This window comes from Saccostrea echinata, unplaced genomic scaffold, assembly GCF_033153115.1.
Source record: "Saccostrea echinata isolate AGI-Se365-2 ecotype Australia unplaced genomic scaffold, CSIRO_AGI_Sech_v1 ptg000016l, whole genome shotgun sequence".
NCBI lineage: Eukaryota > Metazoa > Mollusca > Bivalvia > Ostreida > Ostreidae > Saccostrea > Saccostrea echinata.
In genome coordinates, this window is record NW_026889765.1 from 9,463,276 (window position 1) to 9,489,593 (window position 26,318).

Sequence of the window (26,318 nt, forward strand, 5' to 3'; positions counted from 1 at the left end):
TTTGCACTGTGCAATATGCAAGGAAGATCTGCGGTCAACTATTTCCACATATGACAAAAAATACATATGTATAGTTACCTAAAAATCGTCAACAAACAATGCAATTCCAGTGTTCAGTAATAACAATAATTTCAGTAAAGCACATGAGGTTTAATTAAATTTAAATATTTGTGAGGTCTACCTTTTCAGCATTTTGATCATGATTGAAGGGAACCCAGATTTTACAACCAATACAGTATTGCTAAACAGTGAAAAGATTGCTAACTGTCAAGTGACATCAATCAAACTTCAAATGAAGAACTGCCAATCCTTACCTGGTTACAAAACAAAAAACAGGTGTCACAGCTATTCATCACATCCAATGATCAGTTAAAGAAATCCTGATACATCTCCCTGACAGACTGAAAGAACGCAATAATATTAGGTTCACTTCAGGAAAAAAAATAAAAGCTGACCTGAGTTTTTGTTCAGTGTTTTGCTTATTTCTCAAGAGAGAAAAAAAATGAGGTCATATCTTGATGAACGGTGTGAAAATTGATTTCAAATTGTTGACCCCAGGCTTTGTTTGGCCAGACGATAACCATCTACCACCTGTTAGAGAGTTTCCTGGAGCATAAATATTGGACAAGCATTATATACAAATGCTTTGTGTTGATTCAGCTGATTGAAATATGGTAGAAAATCTGTAGGACGCCAATAGTAATTTAAGGGCAAGGCTTAATTAATCCTTTTTGGTACAAGATTCTGTATCCTTTCAACTGGGAATTTTAAATTGAAAAAGTGGCAGAATTTGAAAATACTGATGTCTTATATTTGTTACTAAAGAGTTTGATTGAAGGCTTGTTTCTTATTCACATCTTTATTAATCATTAGGATATCAAAATTCATGTTTTTAAATATAAGAAGCACTGAAAATTCAATTTGCTTATCATTTGGGAATTTTTACCTAGTAAATTTTAGGGGAAAAAAGAGTCAATTTTCAATTAAAACAGGGTCCTTTTACCAGACCTGGATGCAAAGATTATTAAGCCCCGAAGGGTTGGTATTAATATAATTTAAAGATGATAATTATAGGCCAAAATGAATTTCAGACACTAAGACACTATAAGTTTCTCATGAAATTTATGTGAAAAATGCCAGGTAAATTTTTGCCTTGTATTCTTTTTACAGTAGGTTAACTGTGTTTTTGAAACTGGATAGAGGGGAGCATAAAAATGCTGGAAGATGTCAAAGATCAGATACTATATTACTTAGGAGATTAGTTTATAAAAGAGATTGAACCAGCCATCCTGTCTGACTCACTGATCAACCAATGTACAACAAATTAAGACATTTATTTCAATTTTACAGGCTTTTCCTCTGCAGTTGAATCCTTTTCAGTTAATATTAAAAAAAGAAAAATTTCTTCAAAATAAACACCAAATACATGTATATTTTTCTCTAAAAAAAAAAAAAAAATAAAAAAAAAATAATAATAATAATAATGTACATGTATGTATGATAATGGATAATGGACTTTGAATGAATATAGACTTGGTTTGAAATGGCTGATGTCATAACTTATATAAAAAAAAAAAACAATCTTTTCAATTTTTTGTTTGGTGTGAGATGTTATAAGACATTTTATTTGGGTTGTATCACTTAACCACAGGAACTTGTAGTTTTGCTTGTAATAATAATGATTAGGATTAAAATCCCACACAATATAAACACAGTAGAGGGATATCAGAGCTAATCATTATATTACAAACAAAACTTCAGGTCCTTTTTAGCACTATATGTATCCCCTATGGCAGGGTCAGTGAGTCACAAACTTTAATACTGCCCATGAGCTTCTCATTATTCACAATGATCACTAAGGCACAGACAAAATTGGAAAAATAGGGGAAAATCGTGTAAAAAATTTGTCATGATAAATTATCGTGATAATACATAATCAGTGTAATTTCATACATAATTGTACATGTATATAATGTAGACCAATAAGTCCAATACTTGAAGGATAAACATTGTACATTATAACAGAAAAAAAAAACAACTTTAATCTATACAGCCTCAGTGCAGGTGTACCAATATTCAAGAATTGTGCATTGATGTCCAGTTTCAAAGCATTAGACATGTTAGAATATACTGCACATAACTAAATCATTGCAATGCGGTACATTTTCTCTGTTTTAATAAATGTTATCCATATGCCTACCTTGACATCGGCAGAAGACGGCGAAGGTGTCGAATTTCTCTAAACAGATAATGCGTTCTAGAAAAAGTCGTTCCGATTTGTTATATCGTTCATTAATTAGTCTATCAATACCCCCCTCCCCCCTTTCCCGAGATATTTAGCGTCCCTTTCGAATTAAAAAAAGTATTAGGCCCCTTTTTTGCACCATTCAGACTGTACATACTATAGTAATATATATCTATGAAAGAAGAGTATATTCTGCAAGTTATGAACACATTTTGTTTTCCTATTTTTTTTCTATCATTTATATACCTGTTTAATTTAATGAAGCTTTAAATCATTTATTAAATATTCATACAACCAGATCCTGTTAATTAATCCTTCCAGATTTTCTGAATAACAATATTGTTTATGGCATGAAAACTACATAAAACAGAGGGACGTCACAAGGTTTTTGGAAAGGGAGTGCGGGGAAAGGTCCGAGAGGGGTTCTCACCCCTCTAAGCCAAAAAAAAATTTCATATATGGACACATTTTTGTGGGTTCTTGTCATTTATTCAAATACCAAGCAAATAATATGTAGCAGCATTACTTTCAAAAGATAATGAATTTTATGGTTTTAAAATTTATATTTTGAGTATTTCTATTTAAAGGGGGGTTACATTTGCACTGAATGTACCCCCTGTTCCGATGGCCTTAAAAATATTAAAAGTCACGATTCAACTACCAATCTTTATTTTCATATAAACACATAAATTAATTCAACTGACAAATGAAAGTCATTATTTTAAATCTCCAAAATATTCATTTATCATGCCATACAAAACTTCATATATTTTTTAGGTCTTTAAATATGATTTCAGGAGATCTTCCAACAAAACTTGAGAGTTAGACCTGTTAAATATAAATAGTTGATACAAATAAAACACTTCATCTTCATTTCTGTATCATCAGGTATGACTGCAAGTACATGCTCTGCATATAATTGTTTTCACTTGGATCTTTCTTCTCACATGTTACAGAAAAAGTACATTAAAGAAACAGGTTAAGATTTTGCATGAATTATTTATGAATCTGATTTTATCGCCGTCTTCTGTCTCGTGACCTTGACCTTTCATTCCTCTCCCTGGAATTTGACCTTCTTTGTCTCACGTTATGACTGTCCCTTCTGCTTCGCTCCTGGGATATAGATCTTCTGTGCAATCTCTGTCTCTGTTCTGATGACATTGCAGCATTTCTTTGGTGACCCGTATATGACCTTCCATCTCTTTCTGATGAAGATGATGATGACCTTGACCTTCTTCTCCTTTCTTGATCTCCTCCTCTGTTTCTCTGTATATTCTTATAAGCTGGTGACCTTGACCTCCTTTTACCACCTTCATTATGTCCTCTTCTGCATCCTTCATTAGATCTTTTTAATCTGTCCCTATCATTCTTTTCCTCAAAAGAGGATGATCTACTCCTTCTCTGTCGATTTCGTAAGTCTGGACTATGATCCCTAGATGTTGACCTTCGGGAATCCCTCCTTTGTGACCTCTTGTCCTTGCTGCCTCTCTGTGGTGAACTGTTGGATGAGGTACTACTTCTCCTGCGTCTGTTTTGAGATGTGTCTAGTGACGACCTGTCCCTCCTTGGGTGACCTCGTCTTTCTGGAGAATGCCTCGATAGTGAATCCCTGAATTTTTCGGGTCTTCCTCTTTCATTACCTGTAACCAAAAGCTTATACATGTAAAAACAATCACATATAATTGTTTGAATGTCAGTTGTAAAAACAATCTCATCTAATTATTTGATTGATGTTTTCAAGGGAGGCAATTCGATCATCTGCTTACGAGAAAAATTTCAAAACCATGTTATTAAAATACATAACATTTCATGTCAAACATACATGTACTTCTTCATTCTACATTAATGGTTCCATATGTTTTATTGAATTTATGAACATGAAAATTTTTTTAACAACTTTTAGCAACACATAAAATGATTAATTAATATAGAATTGTTAGACATTTATTTTACGAAGACAATGAAGAAAATCTTTACCGGAGTCTTCAGAACTGGACGAGGAACCCTTTCTTCTGTGGGATTTCTTTTCTCTGTCAGAATCTGCACAAGAAATCATTTTACTATTTCAAAAGTGTACAGTTTGTAATTTAAACAAAATTCTAAATACATACCAATGAAAAAAAAAACAAACCTCAAACTTAGCCTAAAATTAAATGGAGAAAAAGACCAAAAAAAGTAAAATTTCATAAGACCATAACTGATATCTTATACAGATTTTTTTTTAATTTCATGACTCTCTCTTTCCCATTCACTTACCTTCATCTGAAACATTTGACCTCTTCTTGTGGTTCTTTTTCTTCTTTTTCTTGTCTTTGCCGATTTTCCCTTCCTTCTTTCCAGACTGCAGTTTGTTTAATTTTCTACAGAAAATCAGGTTTAAATTTTAATTCAGGTATTTCTGAACGATACAGTAACATGAACAAATAGATATCTCATATATCACTTCCGAAATATATGTCAAGTACACTTTTTTTCTCTTTTATGCTACAGTAAATTGTTTTCGATACGGTAAAATCTAGAAGATTTATAAGTTTTGTCAATGAATTTGTATAATAAAATACAGTCAAACATTGTTTCCTAGAACTTAATAAGGCAAAGAGAAAATGTCTTGAAATCCAAGGATTCTAGATTTTTGATTTGATATACATATTTAAAGGAAAGGTGGAGGGAACTTCAATCTCATTTAGACACATCTATTTGAGATAAATGTACATGTATCAATGTTTGAGGTGACAAAGTTTTACTGAGATTTAATCTAGAATATAATTATTTATATTTTTAAATGTTTTTGTCTGAGATAGAACTAAAAATAAGGAAATAGCTTGATATCTTCAAAAAGCCATTTGTACAAATGGGTGTGGTTAAAAAAAAAAAACAACAGAAACATGTGATGGAACTGCCTTCTTGCTATTCAAAGGGTATACAAAAGAAGAAAGGTAACTCAAACAAAACTCTTGTAATTTAGGCTAGGAAGGCAAAAGAAAAAAGCGAAACTAAGGCCAAAAGAAAAAAAAAAAAATTAATCAATAGTTTCTAAGGCACCGCCACATCAGGTCAAACACTGCCGCATTGATCAATTTTATTGACATATTGAAAAGGGAAATAACTCAATTTTCTACTTTTCCAAGTTGAAAAGGAAAATTGAGTTATTCCCCTTTTCAAATATGCACATAGACGTTTTTATTAGATAAACAATACATTTCTTGCTAATACGGTAACTTATGAATTAACTTTGTTTGGAATTACATTATTTAAAGTTGAATACATATTCAAATTAATGTAAGATAAAAAAATAAGTAAGAACTCAGTTGATATCATTATTTTGTTGAATGACTGACATGAAAAAAGGTATAACACCTGCTTCCAAAAAAAAAAAAAAAAAAAGAACCTGCCTGCCACATTGAATTTTAAAATTTTTGGCCTGAGAAACTATTAATTGATTTTTTTTATGGCCTAATTCTGATCTTGTAAACAAAAAGTAGGTAAAAGACAGTTTGTGTTTTATTTATCAGAATTTAAATACGGTAAAACTTGTCTAATCTGGATGATTGGTATTCTCATTAAAAAAGAGTTGAAACTTTTAGACCATTTCATGTAATTTTATTATTTAGAATATATATTCAAATTTGGAATGTTGTCTGGAACCAGTGGGGACTCTGAATTAGACAAGTTTAATGTACGTGTCAAATGCATAGTTCGGGCACTAGGCACCTGCAGACTTATTATCTAATTATCACATAAAATTAACATATATATCTCTCTTTTATAAATTGAATCAAGGATCAGCTAAATTGTTAAAAATGTGATTATAAGGAACATCTGTCTGATTTTATTGTTTATGATATGATCAAACATTTTGCTCATGAGATAATTTTAAGCAGTGATGCCTTCAACATTAATGCAAATTATCATGTGTCATTTGACCACATCCCTAAAAAAAAAAACTACACACTGTCAGTTATTCTTTGGGTACATTTTCTGCTTTTGATATTACACTACCTACTTCAGTAACTTCTTCCTCTGTTTGGGATTCAAGGATTTGAGGAATTGAACTTCTGGGTCGTCTTCATCCTCACTTTCCAGGAATTTCTACAATTTTTTTTTTAAAATAACAAGTATATTCATGACAGTAATAGCAACTGCTGCAACTGTATGTTTCTTTTTACATGCACTAAGAAGTATGAACAAAAGATTTATGATGAGCCAAATAATTTGTTGAAAGCCCCCCTCCCCCTTTCTTCTTCAATCCTACTATGAAACCATCAATTTCAAGGAGCCTATAATCACCTACACATTGGTCACGGAAAGTTTAAGTCATAATGATTAATAATTGACAAAAAAACAAAAAAACAAAATATCTTTAGGTTTCTGTCGTGTACTACAAATCGAGATGGAAAAGAAACAAGAGGCCCAAGGGCCTTAATGGTCACCTGAGTATAATACAACAATTTAGAGGATCCATAGAGTATAAAATGAACTGAAAAGTGAAGCTTTGTTGCCCAAAAGCAAGAAAAATAGGGTGATCATGATCAACAAAATAATTGGTCTTAATATTCATTAACAGTTCATAAATTAGGTTCTAATCTGTTCCCCATTTATCAGTATCACCATATAGTATATTAACAAATTATCAATGCTTCTGTACTATTTTAATCCCTTGATGAAATCTCACATTGGCCTCTCTTGGTCCTTGATGAACTTTAATAAGACAAGTTATTTTTGTCTCATTTTTATTTATCTACTACTTACAAGTCTGTCTGATCATTAAAACTATAAAAGTACTTTTTGTATTATACAATTAAAGTTTTTGAATAATTCTCTTATTCTATTTACCTTTCAAGTACATTATTTACAGTGATAAATTATCAAAAGTAAATTGCAAAGGGGAATAACTCCTCTAAGTAGAATACAAACTAATAGAGCCCTGGCCAGGACCAGAACACTTGACCAAATGGTCCAGATGTTCAAAAATCTGGTAAAAATTCCCTTCCTTATAAAAACTTTTACTCTGTTTGCCTCAGATATGCCCAGGTGCGGAGGAGATTTTTAAAGAAATAATACATTTTTACTACAGATTCACTACATTATCAATAGCCCCCCCCCCCCCCCCCTCCCCCCCCGAAACACCAGAGCTTCTGACCCTGGGACCATAAGTTTGCTCATCATAACTAATCACTTTGTTTATCTACTTAACACTAAGGAGCAAACAAGATTTTTGAATAGAATTAATGCATTTTCACTATATTATCAAGAGCCCCACCATCACACCAGCACATCTGACCCAGGGGTCATGAAATTCACTAATCTGGAAGAAGCACTCTTGCTCATCATAACTATACACTTAGCTTGTTTGCTTTTTTAACCAGAAGCAGAAAAGAATATTTTCAAAGAAATTTTGCTTTTTCACTTTATAATCAATAGATTTTCAAAGAATTAATGCATTTTCACTATGTAATCAATAGAGCCTCACCCTAACACCAGAACCCCTGACCCAGGGGCCATGAAATTCACAATTTTGAAAGAGGAACTCTTGCTCATCCTAACCATGTACTTAATTAGTTTATTTAATACCCAGGAGCAGAGAAGAAGATTTTCAATGAATTAATGCATTTTCACTATATAATCAATAGAGCCCCACCCTAACACCAGAACCTGCCCCTGGGGTCATGAAATTCACAATTTTGGAAGAGGCACTCTTACTCATTATAACTATGTACTTAGTTACTGTATTTAATACCCAGGAGCAGAGAAGAAGATTTTCAATGAATTAATGCATTTTCACTATATAATCAATAAAGCCCCGCTCTAACACCAGAACCCATGCCCCTGGGGCCATGAAATTCACAATTTTGGAAGAGGCACTCTTGCTCATCATAACTTCATACTTAGTTACTGTATTTAATACCCTGGAGCAGAGAAGAGGATTTTCAAAGAATTAATGCATTTTCACTAGTATATAATTAATAGAGCCCAGCCCTAACACCAGAACCCCTGCCCCTGGGGCCATGAAATTCACAATTTTGGAAGAGGCACTCTTACTCATCAAAACTATGTACTTAGTTAGTTTATTTAATACCCAGGAGCAGAGAAGAAGATTTTCAATGAATTAATGCATTTTCACTATATAATCAATAAAGTCCCGCCCTAACACCAGAACCCCTGCCCCTGGGGCCATGAAATTCACAATTTTGGAAGAGGCACTCTTGCTCATCATAACTTCATACTTAGTTACTTTATTTAATACCCAGGAACAGAGAAAAAGATTTTTCAATGAATTAATGCATTTTCACTATATAATTAATAGAGCCCCGCCCTAACACCAGAACCCCTGCCCCTGGGGCCATGAAATTCACAATTTTGAAAGAGGCATTCTAGCTCATCATAACTGTGTCATTAGTTACTGTATTTAATACCTAGGAGCAGAGAAGAAGATTTTCAAAGACGTAATGCACGTTCACTATATGATCTATATAGCCCCACCCTAGCACCAGAACCCCTGACCCTGGGGCCATGAATTTCACAATTTTGGTAGAGGGCTCAATGCTTATTACAATCATGCCAACAGTTTGACTGCTTGATGTCCAGGAGTAAAGAAGAAGATTTTTAAAGATTGCATTAATTTTGGTGGTTTTAGCCCCACCCCTCAGGCCCCAGGGGGGCAGGGACCATGAAATTCATAATTTTTGTTTCCCTTCACCCATAGATGCTATATGCCAAATTTGGTTGAAATTGGTTGAGCGGTTTTAAAGAAGAAGCTAAAAATGTTCAAATGTTAACGCACATCGCACGACGACGGACAAAAACAGATAGCAATAGGTCACCTGAGTGACTCAGGTGACCTAAAAAAAAACAACTGAGATTTTATTTTGCTTTAAATACAGATATTTCTTCCATTTAAATTAAATTGACTTGTAGATCATAAAATCAAAGTCATATGTAGAATATGATGATGGAAAACAAATTACAGTATGATGAAATACCTACTTGTCAAATATTGTATGTTGAAAGACAGCAAAAATATGGCCACGACAGTATTGTATGAGAAGAAAAGGAAGTGAAAAGCAAAGAACTTTGGATAGATAAAACAATTTGTCTTATACAGGTGACATAACAAAGACATACCTCTGTGTCCACACCATCTGCCATTTTACCCAGAATGCTTTTCTTCAGTGTTAAGCCTTCACTCTGCATTCCCTCCAGTAATGAAGAGGCACTGGTAGAGGCTGCAAATTCAAAATATTATATACTGGTACATGTACATATATATAGCAAAGCAACTACAGAATGACTCTGCAGTATTCATTGTAAGGCTGAAACGATTCACTGAAATATCGATATTGTTCAATATTACTGCTCGGATCAATGTTCAATTTACTATCTCGATTTTTGGTTGGGTACGTTTTTTCATAATCAGGTTTGGTTACTCCTTGAAATAGATCGGGTTCGACCTCATTTTAATAGTTTGCCACACACGAGGGAGAAAATTGTGACGGAGAAAATTTCAGAGCAGGCTGCCACTGCTACTATTCACAAAAAACAAACTGTTCTTTTAATCTACAGAAGCACAAGTAGTGCTCTTTATTGTATCACCACCTTTTACTTGCCTCTTGAAATCTGAATACATGTTTTCTTTAACCTTATGATTTGTTTCTTTTTTACACAAGTATCGCAATATGTACCATATCATGGAAGGGGTGTATCGTTTCAGCCCTAATTCATTGTAAATTTCTGTATGTCAATGCAAAATGTTAAATGATTATGGAATCTATTCAGTGAAAAGGACCTGGACCTTTAGAACTGGGGGAAACAAGTACAATCACAAATATCTGACATAATATATATTTAAAATTTATGACAAGCATATCCAATAGATTTTCATTTTTTCAGATGTGTTAAAACTTGGTCATTAAATTTCAGAATATCAACAATACTAGTACTTTAAATGTACATACAAAAAAATTTAGCCCAATCTTCATCCTCAACTGATCAGAGCAATTTAAAACAATGCACTTAAGCCTTAAAAATATCTTAGACTATGTGAATTAGCAGTGCTAAAAGTTCTAAGATATCATTACATCTAAAATAAGTATGTTTACAGTATAAAGACAATAATAATACCCTTCTCCTTATCACTCCCTGTATCAGCCAGAGACTTTAATATCAGACACAGTGCTGAAGGTGTGATATATATGATATCTGTATCAATCCTATACAGATCCATAGCAGCACTATAGGATCCATACCAGCCCCAATCTGATTAAAATCAGATCTTTGTTACGCTCCGAAATTTTGATGGACTTTGTACAGCGACCGTCAGAATTTTGGAGCATAACAAAGATCTGAATTTAATCAGATTGATACCAGCCCAAGAAGCTGGTATGGCTTTTGTAAAGTAAGTTGAATTGCACACATGAGAAAACCCAGTTTTCATCACTATCTATAAAATAAATACATTTATTACAAACTAAGTAAAAAATACAGATTTTTTTTTTTGATGTGTGATATACCTGACATCACAATAACCATATCAACTTCTAAGGCTGATTTGAACACAATTTAATCTTTCTCCATATTTTAAGCCAATACCATCTCTCCCATTAGTGTTTAATGTTTAATCACTCCAACACAGTGATTCTTTGATTTGGTTCTCTAACATGTTTGAGATTATTTGATTTGTTGCCATCATTATCAAAGCATTTGACTCGTTGCAGCTATCGTCAAAGTAATGATATGTGTTTTGAAGAAAAAAGTTTTTGCAAAGGGAAAGAAGGATTCCATAATATGTGCTCTTTAGTCTCCAATTTTCTCCTGTATAACTTACGTTGAGGAGGTTCAGCTGTGAGGTCCTGGTTGAACAGTGGACAGATACGATCTGTATTGACATGGCCCCACTTCCTGCACTTGATACAGCGGACATTTCTGACCTCAATTCCAAACGGCTGGTCACGAATGGTCTCATCGTCTTTGTTGTACCTTGAAAATTTTTAAACATAGGTCATTCTTAATATAAAACAATAGGCCCATCTTCCACATCCCTCACATGAGCACTTTTGGTGGGAGTTCATTATTTTATAAGTGGTATCAACCTACCCCTTAAGGTGGGGGGGGGGGGGGAGACTTGATTTGAACAAACTTGAATATACACTAACTGAAGATGCTTCCATATTCCTTTAACAAGTCATGGCTTCAGAAAATTTTAAAAGATTTTTTTCCTATAAGTTTTATCTTTTTTGTGGCAATGCCCTACCCCCATGCGTCAGAACTAGTTAGAATATTTATAACTAACTAATGTGTGTGTATAAATTAAATATATCCCCACATCCTAAAATTTAAAACGTTATGGAATACAAAATACGGCATTAAATCATTTTATACATGATAGTGAGGGAGATAAGAAGATTTCATAAAAATATTCCTTTGACAAATCTGTGTGATTTACATACCAATACATTAATATATTCATCATACTAGAAAATATTTCAAAATTTATATTATACATGTTGAAACTAACAAAAAAACACTAATTTTCAGATACATGTATACCCTGTTATATTCATTACAATCTCAGTAGCCTAGCTGTACTCTGAGAAACATGACATCAGAAGGGACGGAACACAACCATTTGTAGCAGGAGGTATGATTGACAGTCACATCATCTTCTAAGTCAATCAGATTCTGTTTTACTAATGATTATTTAGGTATAATAATAAGAAATGATAAGGTTAACTGTAAGACATTTACAAAACTCTTACTGTTCTCTAGGAGCATTGTATTTTCTCTGCCATTCAAATTTCACTTCAGTTTCTTTTTCTTCTGTCTACAAAGTATTGACAAAAAAAATGTTTACAAAAAATTAACATATACTAGGGACCATAGCTTGGTAGCATCATGAAGGCAGGGTTGTCCCTTCAAAATTGAAATAGCAGGGGACATTAAAAAAGTAGAAGGAGGTTTGGGGTTCCTCCCCTAATAGGGGCTTGAGAGGGGATACCAGGATAACCGGGGGGATTATTTCATTATAGGCGGAGAAATGCCCCGGACCCCAGGTCTTAGGGACAACCCTCTAAAGGATAACTCTAAATTTGATACATGTGTACTCACTGTACTGTGTGAAGACTAAAAAGGTGAGTAGGCATGGAAAATACTGTATTATACATGCATTAACCAAGTTTAGCGAAAATTTTTATTGGATAATAATATTAATATGAACAACTAAGATTGCAGTCAAGAAATTTCAAATCAATTATATTCTTATTTAATAACTGCAACAATATTGGTGTCCAACATAATTACGTTTGAAAAACTCGCTCACCTGAGTAACTTTGGACATGCTGTTCTTTACCAGATTCCCCCCCCCCCTTGTAATACCTATTGTGGCCCCGCCCTACCCCGGGGGGTCATGATTTGAACAATTTAGAATCTACACTACCCCAGGATGCTTCCACATAAGTTTCAGTTTTTCTGGCCAAGTGGTTCTTGAGAAGAAGATTTTTAAAGATTTTTCCTATATATTTCAATGTAAAACTTGGATTCCCCATTGTGGCCCCGCCCTACCCCGGGGGGTCATGATTTGAACAATTTAGAATCTACACTACCCCAGGATGCTTCCACATAAGTTTCAGCTTTTCTGGCCTAGTGGTTCTTGAGAAGAAGATTTTTAAAGATTTTTCCTACATATTTCAATGTAAAAATTGGATTCCCTATTGTGGTCCGGCCGTACCCCCCGGGGTCATGATTTTAACAATTTTGAATCTACACTATCCCATGATGCTTCAACATAAGTTTCAGCTTTTCTGGCCTAGTGGTTCTTTAGAAGAAGATTTTTAAAGATTTTTCCTATATATTTCAATGTAAAACTTGGATTCCCTATTGTGGCCCCACCCTACCCCCAGGGGTCATGCTTTTAAGAATATAGAATCTATACTATCCCAGGATACTTCCACATAAGTTTCAGTTTTTCTGGCCTAGTGGTTCTTTAGAAGAAGATTTTTAAAGATTTTTCCTATATATTTCAATGTAAAACTTGGATTCCCTATTGTGGCCCCACCCTACCCCCAGGGGTCATGCTTTTAAGAATATAGAATCTATACTATCCCAGGATACTTCCATATAAGTTTCAGCTTTTCTGGCCTAGTGGTTCTTGAGAAGAAGATTTTTAAAGATTTTTCCTATATATTTCAATGTAAAACTTGGATTCCCTATTGTGGCCCCGCCCTACCCCCGGGGGTCATGATTTGAACAATTTAGAATCTACACTATCCCAGGATGCTTCCATATAAGTTTCAGCTTTTCTGGCCAAGTGGTTCTTGAGAAGAAGATTTTTAAAGATTTTTCCTATATATTTCAATGTAAAACTTGGATTTCCTATTGTGGCCCCACCCTACCCCCGGGGGTCATGATTTGAACAATTTAAAATCTACACTATCCCAGGATGCTTCCACATAAGTTTCAGCTTTTCTGGCCAAGTGGTTCTTGAGAAGATTTTTAAAGATTTTTCCTATATATTTCAATGTAAAACGGATTCCCTATTGTGGCCCCGCCCTATCCCCGGGGGTCATGATTTTAATAATTTAGAATCTACACTACCCCAGCATGCTTCCACATAAGTTTCAGCTTTTCTGGCCTAGTGGTTCTTGAGAAGAAGATTTTTAAAGATTTTTCCTATATATTTCAATGTAAAACTTGGATTCCCTATTGTGGCCCCACCCTACCCCCAGGGGTCATGATTTGAACAATTTAGAATCTACACTATCCCAGGATGCTTCCATATAAGTTTCAGCTTTTCTGGCCCAGTGTTTCTTGAGAAGAAGATTTTTTAATGACCCCACCCTATTTTTGTCTTTTCTTGATTATCTCCCCTTGTAAGAGGACTTGGCCCTTTATTTTAACAATTTAAACTCCCCTTCACCCAGGGATACTTTGTACCAAGTTTGGTTAAATTGGCCCAGTGGTTCTTGAGAAGAAGTTGAAAATATGAAAAGTTTACAGACGGACGGACGGACAGATGGACAGACGGACGGATAGACGACGGACAATGGGTGATCAGAAAAGCTCACTTGAGCTTTCAGCTCAGGTGAACTAAAAATCTAAGCAATTAAATCAGTCTATACGATACATTACTGAAGCAAGAATCTTCATCATAAACACCGAGTCTGATAGCATGAAAAGTTTCCACATGCATATCCATCAGCAATTTGAGAAAACAAGCTAATTCAGAGAATTTGTCCCCTGCTTAGGGATAACAAAAGAGCATGCGCAGTTCCGGGGGGGGGGGGGGCCCTCCCCCCCGGATTTGTACAATTATTTAATGTATACATGTATATTGAAGCAAATAAAAATGCCCATATGGATATAAAGATTTGATTGCTTATTCTTTAATATGTGTATAGAAGATTCTTTTTATATAGAATATTTATCAAACTGTAATAATGATTTTATGATTTTGTACAAGCCAGAAGTCATATTTTTTTCATTTCACATGCTGAATACTATCATTTAATAAATCCAAAAAAAAAAAAAATCCCCCTCCCCAAAAGAATTGTCTGGGATTTGAACCCAGTACCTCTCACTTGTTACAATGTAAGCAAGAGTCATACCTCCTAGACCACGGAGGCACTTGATTTTACAGCAAATTAAATGTAAACATTAGGTCACATATAATGTTTATATTCACGTTCGATATTGTCAAAATTTTACACTGACAATACAAAGTGTCTAATTTAGCCTTTACTAAACAGTTCTAATAGATGTAATTTGAATATAAAGTCCACCGACAACCTGTATTATACGTAATAACTCTCCACATGCCCCTGTGCTAAAAATAGTGCCAAGCGACTTTTAATACAATAAATAAAAAAAAAAACCAGGGCACTTTGAGAGGGACGAGAGAGGCCCTAGGGAGTTATGGAATAAAATTTCACTGCAAAAAGTCAAAAGCTTCTTGAGATAACGCCCGGAAGCGAAAGTGTTACACAGACGGAATGTATGAATTTATGACCTTGAATTTTGACCATATGACCTCAAAATTAATAGGGGTCTTCCTTAGGCCGCAGGGAGTTGTTATGTAAAATTTCATTGCAAAAGCTCAAAGGATTCTCAAGATATTGCACGGAAACAAAAGCGTTAAAAAAGACAGAATTTATGAATTTATGACCTTGACCTTTGACCTCAAAATCAATAGGGTTCTTCTTTAGACCATAGGGAGTTACTATGCAAAATTTCATTGCGAAAGCTCAAAGGGTTCTCAAGATATCGCACGGAAACGAAAGTGTTACAGACTGACAGAAATACACACGGACGGACAGACAGACGGATGTATGGACAGACAGACAGACTCAAATTAATATCCCCCACTTTCTGTGAAAGCGGGGGACAAAAAGATGCTAAGATATTTTGGGTTTATAGTTAATTACCTTATTGGCTTATACCCATAAAAAATTCAGTGATAGTCATGACTTTAAATGGTGTCATGGAAACAATTCAGATGTATAAGGAATTCCTTTCCTGTAATTTATGATTCTTACCTCTTTTTTCTTCAGTCCTGGGGGTGCATCATACATAAAACTCAGGCCAAGTTTTGCTTTCTCATCTCCAAGTAATGCTCTAAATTAACAAAGGTCAGATGTACAGTGTATAATATACAAGTGATTGTGAAAAATATCTTAAAACAGGAACACATTTTACTTATACAAGGCACTAAAGATGCACACGATATTTAACATTTCAATATTTATGTCAAAATTTTCAGATGAAGCTTTAATATTATGAGCCTTTACTGATTTTTTTCATCGCAAATAATTAAGCATTGAATCATTAGTTTTTGAAAGATATAGTCTCCTAACTGCAACGGTGTGTGCATACAAATTGAGTAACGCACATTAGCGCATTATAAAAATTTGTTTGCAAACACGGTTGCATATATCATGTATATGAGACTATATCTTTCAAAAAAATAATGATTCAATGCTTATATTTCAAAATCCCTGTATTTTATCCTTCGGGTAAGTGACAATTAATGGAAGAACCATTGCAACAACTTCTGTTCAATGTGAGCGTGGTTTTTGATTTTTGCTTATGACGTTGCACTTCCACGGCGTTCAATGTTTGTGACGTAAAAAAAGAACGCATACTTTAACCTTTTGACCCACTGTCCGTGTTATGGTGTTTTGAATGACGTAGCTTTCCTCACATTTTATAAGCAAAAAACGTGGAATGTAAATATATTCTAATAACATGAATAAGCCAAGTTTATATGACAATGAATAAGCTTGGGTGTTTGTGTCTGCATTCATCATTATAAATAAACATACAAAATTATAATTTCATAATTAATAATGGACTGGAATGATTGCAAACATCAAGAGTAACAATGACAAAACAAGAGGCCCATGGGCCACATCGCTCACCTGAGTAACTTTGGCCATGCTTTTCTTTACCAGATTTCCTCCCTTGTAAAACCTATTGTGGCCCCGCCCTACCCCCGGGGTCATGATTTGAACAATTTAGAATCTACACTACCCCAGGATGCTTCCACATAAGTTTCAGCTTTTCTGGCCTAGTGGTTCTTGAGGAGAAGATTTTTCCTATATATTTCAATGTAAAAGTTGGATTCCCTATTATGGCCCCGCCCTTCCCCCGGGGGTCATGATTTGAACAATTTAGAATTTTTACTACCCCAGGATGCTTCCACATAAGTTTCAGCTTTTCTGGCCTTGTGGTTCTTGAGAAGAAGCTTTTTTTAAAAGATTTTCCTACATATTTCAATGTAAAACTTGGATTCCCTATTGTGGCCCCACCCTACCATTGGGGTCATGATTTGAACAATTTAGAATCTACACTACCCCAGGATGCTTCCATATAAGTTTCAGTTTTTCTGGCCAAGTGGTCCCTGAGAAGAAGATTTTTTAATGACCCCACCCTATTTTTGTCTTTTCTTGATTATCTACCCTTGTAAGGGGACTTGGCCCTTATTTTGACAATTTGAACTCCACTTCACCCAAGGATACTTTATACCAAGTTTGGTTAAAATTGGCCCAGTGGTTCTTGAGAAGAAGTTGAAAATGTTAAAAGTTTACAGACGAACGGACAGACGGATGACGGACAACAGGTGATCAGAAAAGCTCACTTGAGCTTTCAGTTCAGGTGAGCTAAAAAGTACATCCATATTTATAAAATTGCACAGTTTGCTTGGCCCTGTCTGTTTTCCATCATGCTAAAATATGCCTGCTGACTGCTGCCAGGGGAAAATATGCCTGTCTTGTTATTTATTGAATGAATTTATATTTTATTAGAAATATACTACTTTTATACACCATGTAGTTGATGCTTATTACCCCCCCCCCCCCAAAAAAAAATAATCTAAAAGCATAATATGGGAGTTTTATTTGATTGACAGTTTTTACACTTTATGCTTTACCTGTTCTTGTACATTTCCTGTTCTTTTTGATACTGAGAAAGCAGTTCATCTTGTTTTTGTTTTTCATAGTCTGTCTTCTGTTGTGCCATCCATACCTAAAAAGGGAGAGGAAAAAAGCAATCCAAATTAGGGCCTCTCTAAAAAATCTTATACATTTTATGTTACCATAGATAGAACGTTCTATCTTTAAAATGATATTGTCCTATGGACCCGGTTTAACGATAGAATTCATTCCTTGTATTGACAATGTAGCAAAATAATCACGGGCGATAACTCGTACTCTGTGCATTTTCTATGAACAATCCAGAGAGTTCCAAATGTCAACATGGCGTTAGATATGAAGTGAGGAAAAAACGTTGAGAAAATGAGTTGAATTTTTGTATTTATACGGATTATTTTTTAGGTTAAAAGATGGTATACCATCTCAAAAAGGTTTGTTATGATGAATTTGCTAGTTATTTTCACTGCAACTCCTTTTGTATTCTTCAAAATCATTTCGGAGTGGATCCACTCCGATTTGCTACATTGCAAGTATATGGGACGTATTCTAACTGTGGTGAGGGCTTGTCTCAAGACACAGTTAGATTATTCTAACTAATGTTACCAATATGTCTTTCATGTTATAGTTTGATTTGGAAACATTTCAGATCCGAATTTGAAACCAATAAAATTTAATTTATATGTAAACAAAGACTTCTTTAATTTGACCAAACGTAATTTAAAGAATGATTTCAATTTTAGAATACAAACAAACTGAAACTGATCAACAGGTCTGGTACAATCACTAGATTTAGCTACGTAGCTTGAATTACCTACATAGCTTTATTTACCTACCTGAAGTAGCTTTATTTAGCTACTAAATCAAACTTACTTCTTAAAGAAGAATTTTTCCCAGAAAGTGCAGAAAATTGCACTTTGATGCTGTGATAATTTTCAACTTTGAACTCATCTGAAAACAATTCATGAAAAAATCACTCTTGAAGATGGGTCTTTTTTTGCGCAATTGCAATCAAAGTTCTAAAAGTTTTGGGGCTACATACAACAGTTAATTTGTGACCAAACAGTTACTTCTTGAGTGTAATAACAAAGAAAACCAGTTTTAGTTAACATGAGCACAATGTGAAGTAATCATACTTATCCACACCTGATCATGCACAAGGTGTGTACAGTTACTCAAACAATGGGAATACATATTTTTCTTAAAAGTGATCAAACGCAGCAATGTTAAAACTATCTCTGCTTTAGATTGCTTTTTAAATGATACCTAGAATAAATATTAGTAGACATTTTCTTGCGACTTTTTGTCTTTTTAAAATAAGAAGCAAAATTGTGAAAAGTTGCCTTGAAATAGCTAAATAAAGCTACCTGAGGTAGGTAAATAAAGCTATGGTAGGTAATTTTAGCTACGTAGCTAAATGTACTTATTGTACTGGACCTGATCAATAGCTGAGGAAAAGTTACCCTTTTTATGTTGTCTTTACTCCCTGGGTGGAAGAATTTCTTCGTCATATAATTGTTGAATCCTTTACCCATTGTTGATTTTTTTTAATTCTCACTTAAACTAAATCTTATTGCTGAATAAGTCTTTAAAAGTTTTCAATAATAATCAATTCAACTTTTGGCTTTCCTACGTAGGTTGTCAGAACGAAGTAACTCGTACGTAAATTTCTTTTTAAGTTGTCAACTCGCCCACAAGAATATTCGTATTTAAAATTTCGTCACTTTTGGATCAGTCAGTCATACCAATAAATTATCAAACTTTGCGTCGTTAACAAACTTACCGTTGTTTAATCATATTTATAATTCAAAGATTGATTTATTTCGAATCTAAGAATTAACCATGAAAACATACATGTACTCACATGGTTTTGTATATACATTGTATTTATATTGAACGATAAATGTGTTGTCCAAGAACATATAATGTTTCAAAAACCTATTTAACTGCAAATCTTAATGTCGCTTCACTTATTTACAAATTTAAAGACAAAATTTTCAGTTGTACAGGCGTTCCGAATGAATTGAATGGAAAATTAAAGAAAAGTTTACCCCTTAGTTATCAGTTTTACCGGTATATGCAAAGAAAACAAACCACTTTTCGCAAAGAAATGTATGGATCTGGTTTCATATGAAATCATAGTTTGTCACATGAATTTAATTAACTTCCGAATCCTTTTTGTTTTGGTAATTAATAATAGTAATTAACTATAAATCTAAAATATTTATACCATCTTTTTTTTTTCTCAAATCGCTGGCAGATGCAGAAACTTTGATAAAGCATTCTCTTGTGGAGACAGATTATTTGCTTAGGTTTTTTTTCTTTCAAATGTTGGATGCCAAATGTTGCAGTTATCTAACTAGAATATAATTTATGATTAAAAATTTCATAGTTGTTCTACCAACCGGTATATAAAACTTTATAAAGAAAATAATTTGAAATTGATAAATAAATTTATACTAAAAATAGAAAGTACATGTATATCAAAGGGTTAATTTTACACTATGATACATATTACACTGTAAATGTAATAATATTTTCCCAAAAAATGTTTTTGTTAAATTAACTTGGTGAATATAAAACAAGCGCGTAGCTGCCTATACGCAAGTACGCAAATGCATACACATCATTTTCAAAAAAAAAAACAAACAAAAAAACAAAAAAAAAAAAAAAAAAAAAAACAAAACAAAACAAAAAAAAAAAAAAAACAAAACGGAATTTAAAATGTTCTGTAACACATGGATAATTTTTTTTAAGATCTTCGAAAAAATGAAATTTCAATCACATCTAAGAATGGTTTGATATTCTTCTGTATGATTTAAAATATAGTTTCTTGTTAATAAAATTTATTCTCATTGTTGAGAGTTAAAATGAGTAGACGATATGTATTAGTAAAATATTCAGCCTCAATTACATGTACAAAATTTTAAGTATTAACTTATAAAAAACGATATTACCAATTTAAGTCATTTCATTGTAAAGAAAAGCGAAGTAGCATGATTTTTACTCAAGGAAAATGATTGAACTACTAAGTAAAACCAAGGAGCTTCCGGGGGCTTCGCGCCCTGGACCTCACCAGGGCTTCTCCCTGAATCTACTGCGTATCACGGCGGCCCTCAGTCCCCGTGCCTTTCTCTGCGTACACTTCATTTTAGGTCTGGCTATGCGCCTACCGTGATTACTCATCTCAATCGCATCCTCTCCGGTCTTTCCGTCGGAGGTCGGAAAAACAACCTCGAGGTTGTTTTTCCGCTTGTCGGAAAGGCCCGAGAAGTTTCGATTGTACTCATTTTTCTGGTTTTTACACAGTACACATCTATCAAATTTAGAGTAATACTTCCTGATTCTACTAAGCTATGCTCTCTATATGTTTATTTTTTGGTATTTACATTTTTTGTCAATCACATTGTCGACAGAAGAGACAGAATCACAGGCACCTGAAGCGTGGAACCCCCCCCCCCCCGAACTAATTCTAAAATATAATGAGTCTTTATTTTCTCGAAAATATGTGATTTGTCCGTCAATTCTATCTGTATGTCATTCAGTGCAATTGGTTTGTACTTTTGTTGAAAAATTGGTCATATATGGTATAATAAAAATACGCTACCGTATGGCCAATGTTCCCAGCGCTGTTACACTTCACATGCTTCAGCAAGTGAAACGCGCCAGCTCGAAGTGTCATTGCGCCGTCGCGTTGTAAACAACGAGCTGTCGCGTTGTTTACAATTTAATACGCTGTTAAACTCTATCTGGACACCATAGTGTATGCTTTTAAGACCAGTCTACAATTTTTTTTTCATCTGCATAAATCTGTTACGTACGGTAATCAAATCTTTTAGGATGATGATATTCTTTTTCTGGGGTAATATATGGCCTTGTTCAAGTGCAAATAAAAACCTAATAATCTTAGCGAGATTCGTCGAGACTAAAAATTTTGGACAGACGTCTCTTCCGCAGAGACGTCTGTCCAAAATTTTTAGTCTCGACGAATCTCGCTGAGCTTAATAAAAACCCTCTGCTCGAGTTTTTAAAACGAAAGTAAATCAACATTCCATATATATCTATCAAAATGGTTGATAGAGGGAACGAGGGGGATATGGAGGTCGATGAACGTGAATTCTTGGCCTCACGGGAGGGTGCCTGCTCGGAGGATCAGGGGACTTCAATTTCGAAAGGACAAGTGCGCAATGTCGCAGACAAGTTCGTGTTTCTACAAGGACCCGAAACGAAGTTTGCCCATTTTCTTCGTTTTGGACATTCAACAAATGCCTACTCATCTGGAAGTCGGGATTTGGAAACTAAGGATGCAGAGTGTGTTTTAGAGTGAGTATGCCTTACACAAATATGAGAACAAATATGAAAAGAGGAATCCCCCCCCCCCCCCCGGCGATGAATGTATGAGATTCAGGTCGTGATGTTGGTATGTTTTCTAGTAGAGTTAACTGCCCTTAGATCTAAAATTAAACATATTTAAATGGTATGTTTTCGTCAGTTTTGCACACATTTGAATTTCAGGTATTGAAAAAATGTGTGCAAAATGGGAATTGTTCAGGTGAGATAACTTTATTGCTATAGTCTATATCATAGTAATGACTTTGGTGAAAGAGAATATTTAAGGAAAGAATAGGAAGAAAAAATGTTAATTTTGCATTTGATATTTTTATTTATTTCTTTAATTTCATAATAAAAACAATTTCAAAACATAAATAATATCATAAATACTAATCAAAACTATAATTATATTCATATGATACTAAATGGACAATTGTAGATTAAAATCTAAATCTACAGCATATTACTGTATTTGTTATCAATTCAAATGTAACATTGCATTAGGCCAAGTAATGAAGAAATATTTTATTCGTCCAAAAGAATAAACATTATTCATCTGGCCCATCAGTGGCACCGTATAATAATATTTCAGCTTATTTGAAAGAATACTAGTAATTCTACAACTGTACCCCATTCTTATTATGAAAAGCTCATTCAAATCACAAATATTTTCTGACTATTTCTTCCACAGATTAATCAGAAATGGAAAAGGGTTGAGAGTTGTAGAAATGATTAAAGGATTTTCCGAAGAACACCTCGCTTACAAACAGGACTATATAATCTACGCATTGGCAATTTGCTGCAGATCCAGTGAGACAGATGCAAGCACAAAACGAGCTGGCTACGATGTCCTCTCGCAAGTATGTAAAATACCAACTCATTTATTCAAATTTGTTGACTATTGCCAGAAAATCAGCATAGAACAATCTTCAAAATCTGGATGGGGAAGAACACATCGTAAAGCAATAAGCAACTGGTACATAAAACATGCAGATGTAGAGGACCATCTAACATTAATGGCATATCATCTATATCATCTGACAAAATACAGAAGACGGAAAGGGTGGACACATCGAGATGTCATCCGTAAATCTCATCTGAAGATTGATAAAGATTTCCCTAGATTTGTTAACAATAAACTCTACCCTGCTCTGAAATATTTAGTGATGGTTGCTGTAAAGGGTAAGGAGTTTGCCGATTCAAATGATTTCACTATTGAACAGCAAGGTCTCAGGGGCTTTAAATCTTCAGTACTTGCAAAAGTTATTACTTACATCGAACAGGTAAAAGAAGCAAGAAAAAAAAGTCATGAGGACATTGAGGGACTTTGTAGATTGATTTCAAAGCACAGATTTGTAAGAGAGCAAATTCCCACCCATTTCTTAAATCACAAAGATGTATGGATTGCCTTATCACGGCATATGCCAATGACAGCGATGCTCCGCAATCTAGGAAAGATGTCACGCTTAGAATGTCTTACGGAGGGTTCATTCGGGGAGCAATTGGTTCTAAGCAAAATTCAGAATGAAGAGTTGATTATCAGCAGAAAAATACATCCTATGACATTCATGGTTGCACTTAACCAATATCAGGAGGAAAAGAGTGGAAATGGGAAAAAAGAATGGCCTGCTTTAGAATCTGTGATAAACGCCCTTAAGGTGGGTTTCGAAATATCACTGAAGTGTATTCCACCAACCAACAAACATATACTGTTGTCTTTCGGAGCAACTGAATCCATGGTAGATGATTCAAAGAAATGCATAGGAATGCCCTCACTTTCAGTCTCGGAAGCAGCAGCTTTCTTAATAAAACTAACGGCTAAAAGAGAGGAGTCATGCGAGTTGCTTGTGTTTTCAAGCAACGACTGTCATCCTAGGTCAGTTGAAGTAGACGATAGTGAAGAGGAAATCATACATAAATTAAAGATGTCTGATCCCTCACCAACATCTGATGTATCCTTGCCAATTAAGTATGCTCTTGAAAAACGGAAATACGACATCGACGCTTTTGTAATCTTAACAGATTCCAACACTTCTTCGGGATCTGTGCATCCTTCTAAAGCATTCAAATCTTACTGCGAAACAGTAAAACCAGTAAGAGAAACGGATCCGCAGTTAGTGGTGTGTGACATGCTATCCTCCAGTGTAACGATTGGGGATCCAACAGATGTTAATACTTTGAATATCAGTGGTTTTGACTATAACGTACCGCGAATCATTAATGATTTCATTAGAGGTGACTCTAGATTTGGATTTTCGTAGTTGAACTCTGTTGCACATAAAACAAGTCTTCTTGTACATGTTGTATCCCATACATTTAGCAGAACCAGACCATTAAATTAAGGCTTAAACGATGGTCGTAACTTCAAGTTTATATCGCCAACATTTATTTCATGGATTTCTCAAACACTCAAACATTATTTGTTTTGAGTATATTTTGTAAAGAATTTTTAGGGTCTTTGGCGTGATGCAAGTTCTCAAGGAATAATCGTATGTTCATCATACAAACGGAAGAGAGGAAATCACCAATATTCTATGTATTTAAGTATTTCCTGACTACTGACAGAATCTGGTGCATATTTTAATTACTCCAGTAAATTCCAATACGTACATCACTATGAAATGTTCATCCTGATTAAGTATTCAGAGAATATTTTGAATGGTGAAACAACTCAGAATAACAGGACCGAACATTTCCCAAATGTAGAATAATCTGGCTATCAGAGATTTTAAATTGAACATGTCATGTGCATATATAGTAAAGAAGATTACGAATCCTGGTATACAGATGGTTTTGTATATAATTCACATACATTTATGTCAAACGTATATTATGAAGTAATAACACAGCCTTGCGCGGATTAATTTTCAGCTCATAGCACCTTAAAGTATCTAGCTAATGTATAAATTGTATATGCCTTGTTTTGAACAACTCGGCTATTGTATATGAGAAATAACACATGAACATTTATATTTCGTTACTTACTGAGGAAAAGAAATCGTTGGCTGTTGAAGGAAGCAAACTAGTGCTTGTATTTAGTATCGGTAAGGATTGAACTTTTTGACAAAGCTATGTGTATTACTTACAGAAGAAAGCCTTGTTCTAGAGTTATACTTTTAATTACTAGTAAGCATAATGCTATAATTTAAATATACTATGAAAAATCTTAATTGTTTTTGTTTTGTCGTTGCTCATTTTGAAAAGTGTAGATATTTATAGGAAGGTTATCTACTGCAATAATATAGCTTCTTCTACACATTTTTACATGCAGAAAAGGCAAACGTTATGCCGAGATGACCTTGTTTTGTTTCCATATCAAGACGGTAATTTTGAATGTACAAGTTGCTTGCGCAACAACTCTTGATGATTTTCATTACTTTGAAGTTGGATGGAACTGCAGTAATAAACCTCAATTTTTATTTAGTAATTATTCAAACTGTTTATGTAGGATTGATTGATTGATTGAATGTTGTTTTACGTCCCATTCGAGAATTTTTCACTCATAGAGAGACGTCACCATATACCGATGAAGGGCTTCAAATTTTGACCTTTACTCGGCACTCAGGGCCATTGAGCAGTGAGGGATCTTTATCGTACCGACGCCTGCCGTGACACGGGGCCTCGATTTTTAAGGTCTCATCCGAAGGACCCGCAACTTTCACTTCAAAGTGCCGAACGCATGGCGAAGGAACAGTTGCTACCTATTTTTTTATCGACTTAGGTCAGTCGCAGCCGAGATTCGAACTCACGACCTCCCGATCACGGATCGAGCGCTCTACCGACTGAGCTACCGTGAACGGTTTATTTATGTAGGAAGAGTATAATAAAGTATGATAACATTTCTATATAATTTTTTTCTTCTGATCAAAACAAATTGAGAGAAATTTATTGTTTCTAAAAGACTCATTTATCAATGTAAAAGGTGAAAGAACAGTGATCTACCTCTAAAATCCGTGAAAACTGGACAAAAACACGGATCCTGGAAACACCGGAGAAGGGATCAGGTGCCTAGAATAAAAAAGAAATCCCCTGCCGACCGGTTACACCCGCCGTAAGTCCTATGTATTGATCAGGTAGACACGGATTATACCAAAGATAATATGACTTTATGTAAAATAAAAATTAAAAAAAAAAAAAACAGCTAGTCATGCATGCATAAGAACGAGTATTTTAGAAATTCATTTAAACTACATCAATTATTAATTTATTTTTATATGATATTGAAGATAATCAGCCCGCAACTGTGATTTTAAATAATGTGTATTGTTAATAATTATATTTTATTTCTGGAAATTGTGTTCAATAGAAAAACAGAAATTGTTTAAATT

At 34.3% G+C, this 26,318-nt stretch overlaps 2 protein-coding genes across 2 annotated transcripts; one reads left to right on the plus strand and one right to left on the minus strand.

Annotated features, from left to right (window-relative positions):
- Positions 1-2,897: 2,897 nt before the first annotated feature.
- LOC133188408 (corepressor interacting with RBPJ 1-like) lies at positions 2,898-19,246 on the minus strand. The gene is made up of 10 exons (XM_061323821.1): positions 19,122-19,246; positions 17,661-17,755; positions 15,769-15,847; positions 11,998-12,062; positions 11,067-11,218; positions 9,368-9,468; positions 6,249-6,334; positions 4,502-4,605; positions 4,223-4,285; positions 2,898-3,885 (listed from the first exon to the last, which is right to left on the minus strand). Exons 1-10 carry the CDS (start codon positions 19,191-19,193, stop codon positions 3,260-3,262), a joined length of 1,443 nt encoding a protein of 480 aa, XP_061179805.1. The 5' UTR covers positions 19,194-19,246; the 3' UTR covers positions 2,898-3,259.
- Positions 19,247-21,727: 2,481 nt separating this feature from the next.
- Positions 21,728-25,160, plus strand: LOC133188124 (RNA-binding protein RO60-like). Its single transcript, XM_061323505.1, has 2 exons — positions 21,728-21,981; positions 22,682-25,160. Exons 1-2 carry the CDS (start codon positions 21,728-21,730, stop codon positions 24,249-24,251), a joined length of 1,824 nt encoding a protein of 607 aa, XP_061179489.1. The 3' UTR covers positions 24,252-25,160.
- The last annotated feature ends 1,158 nt before the right edge of the window (positions 25,161-26,318 follow it).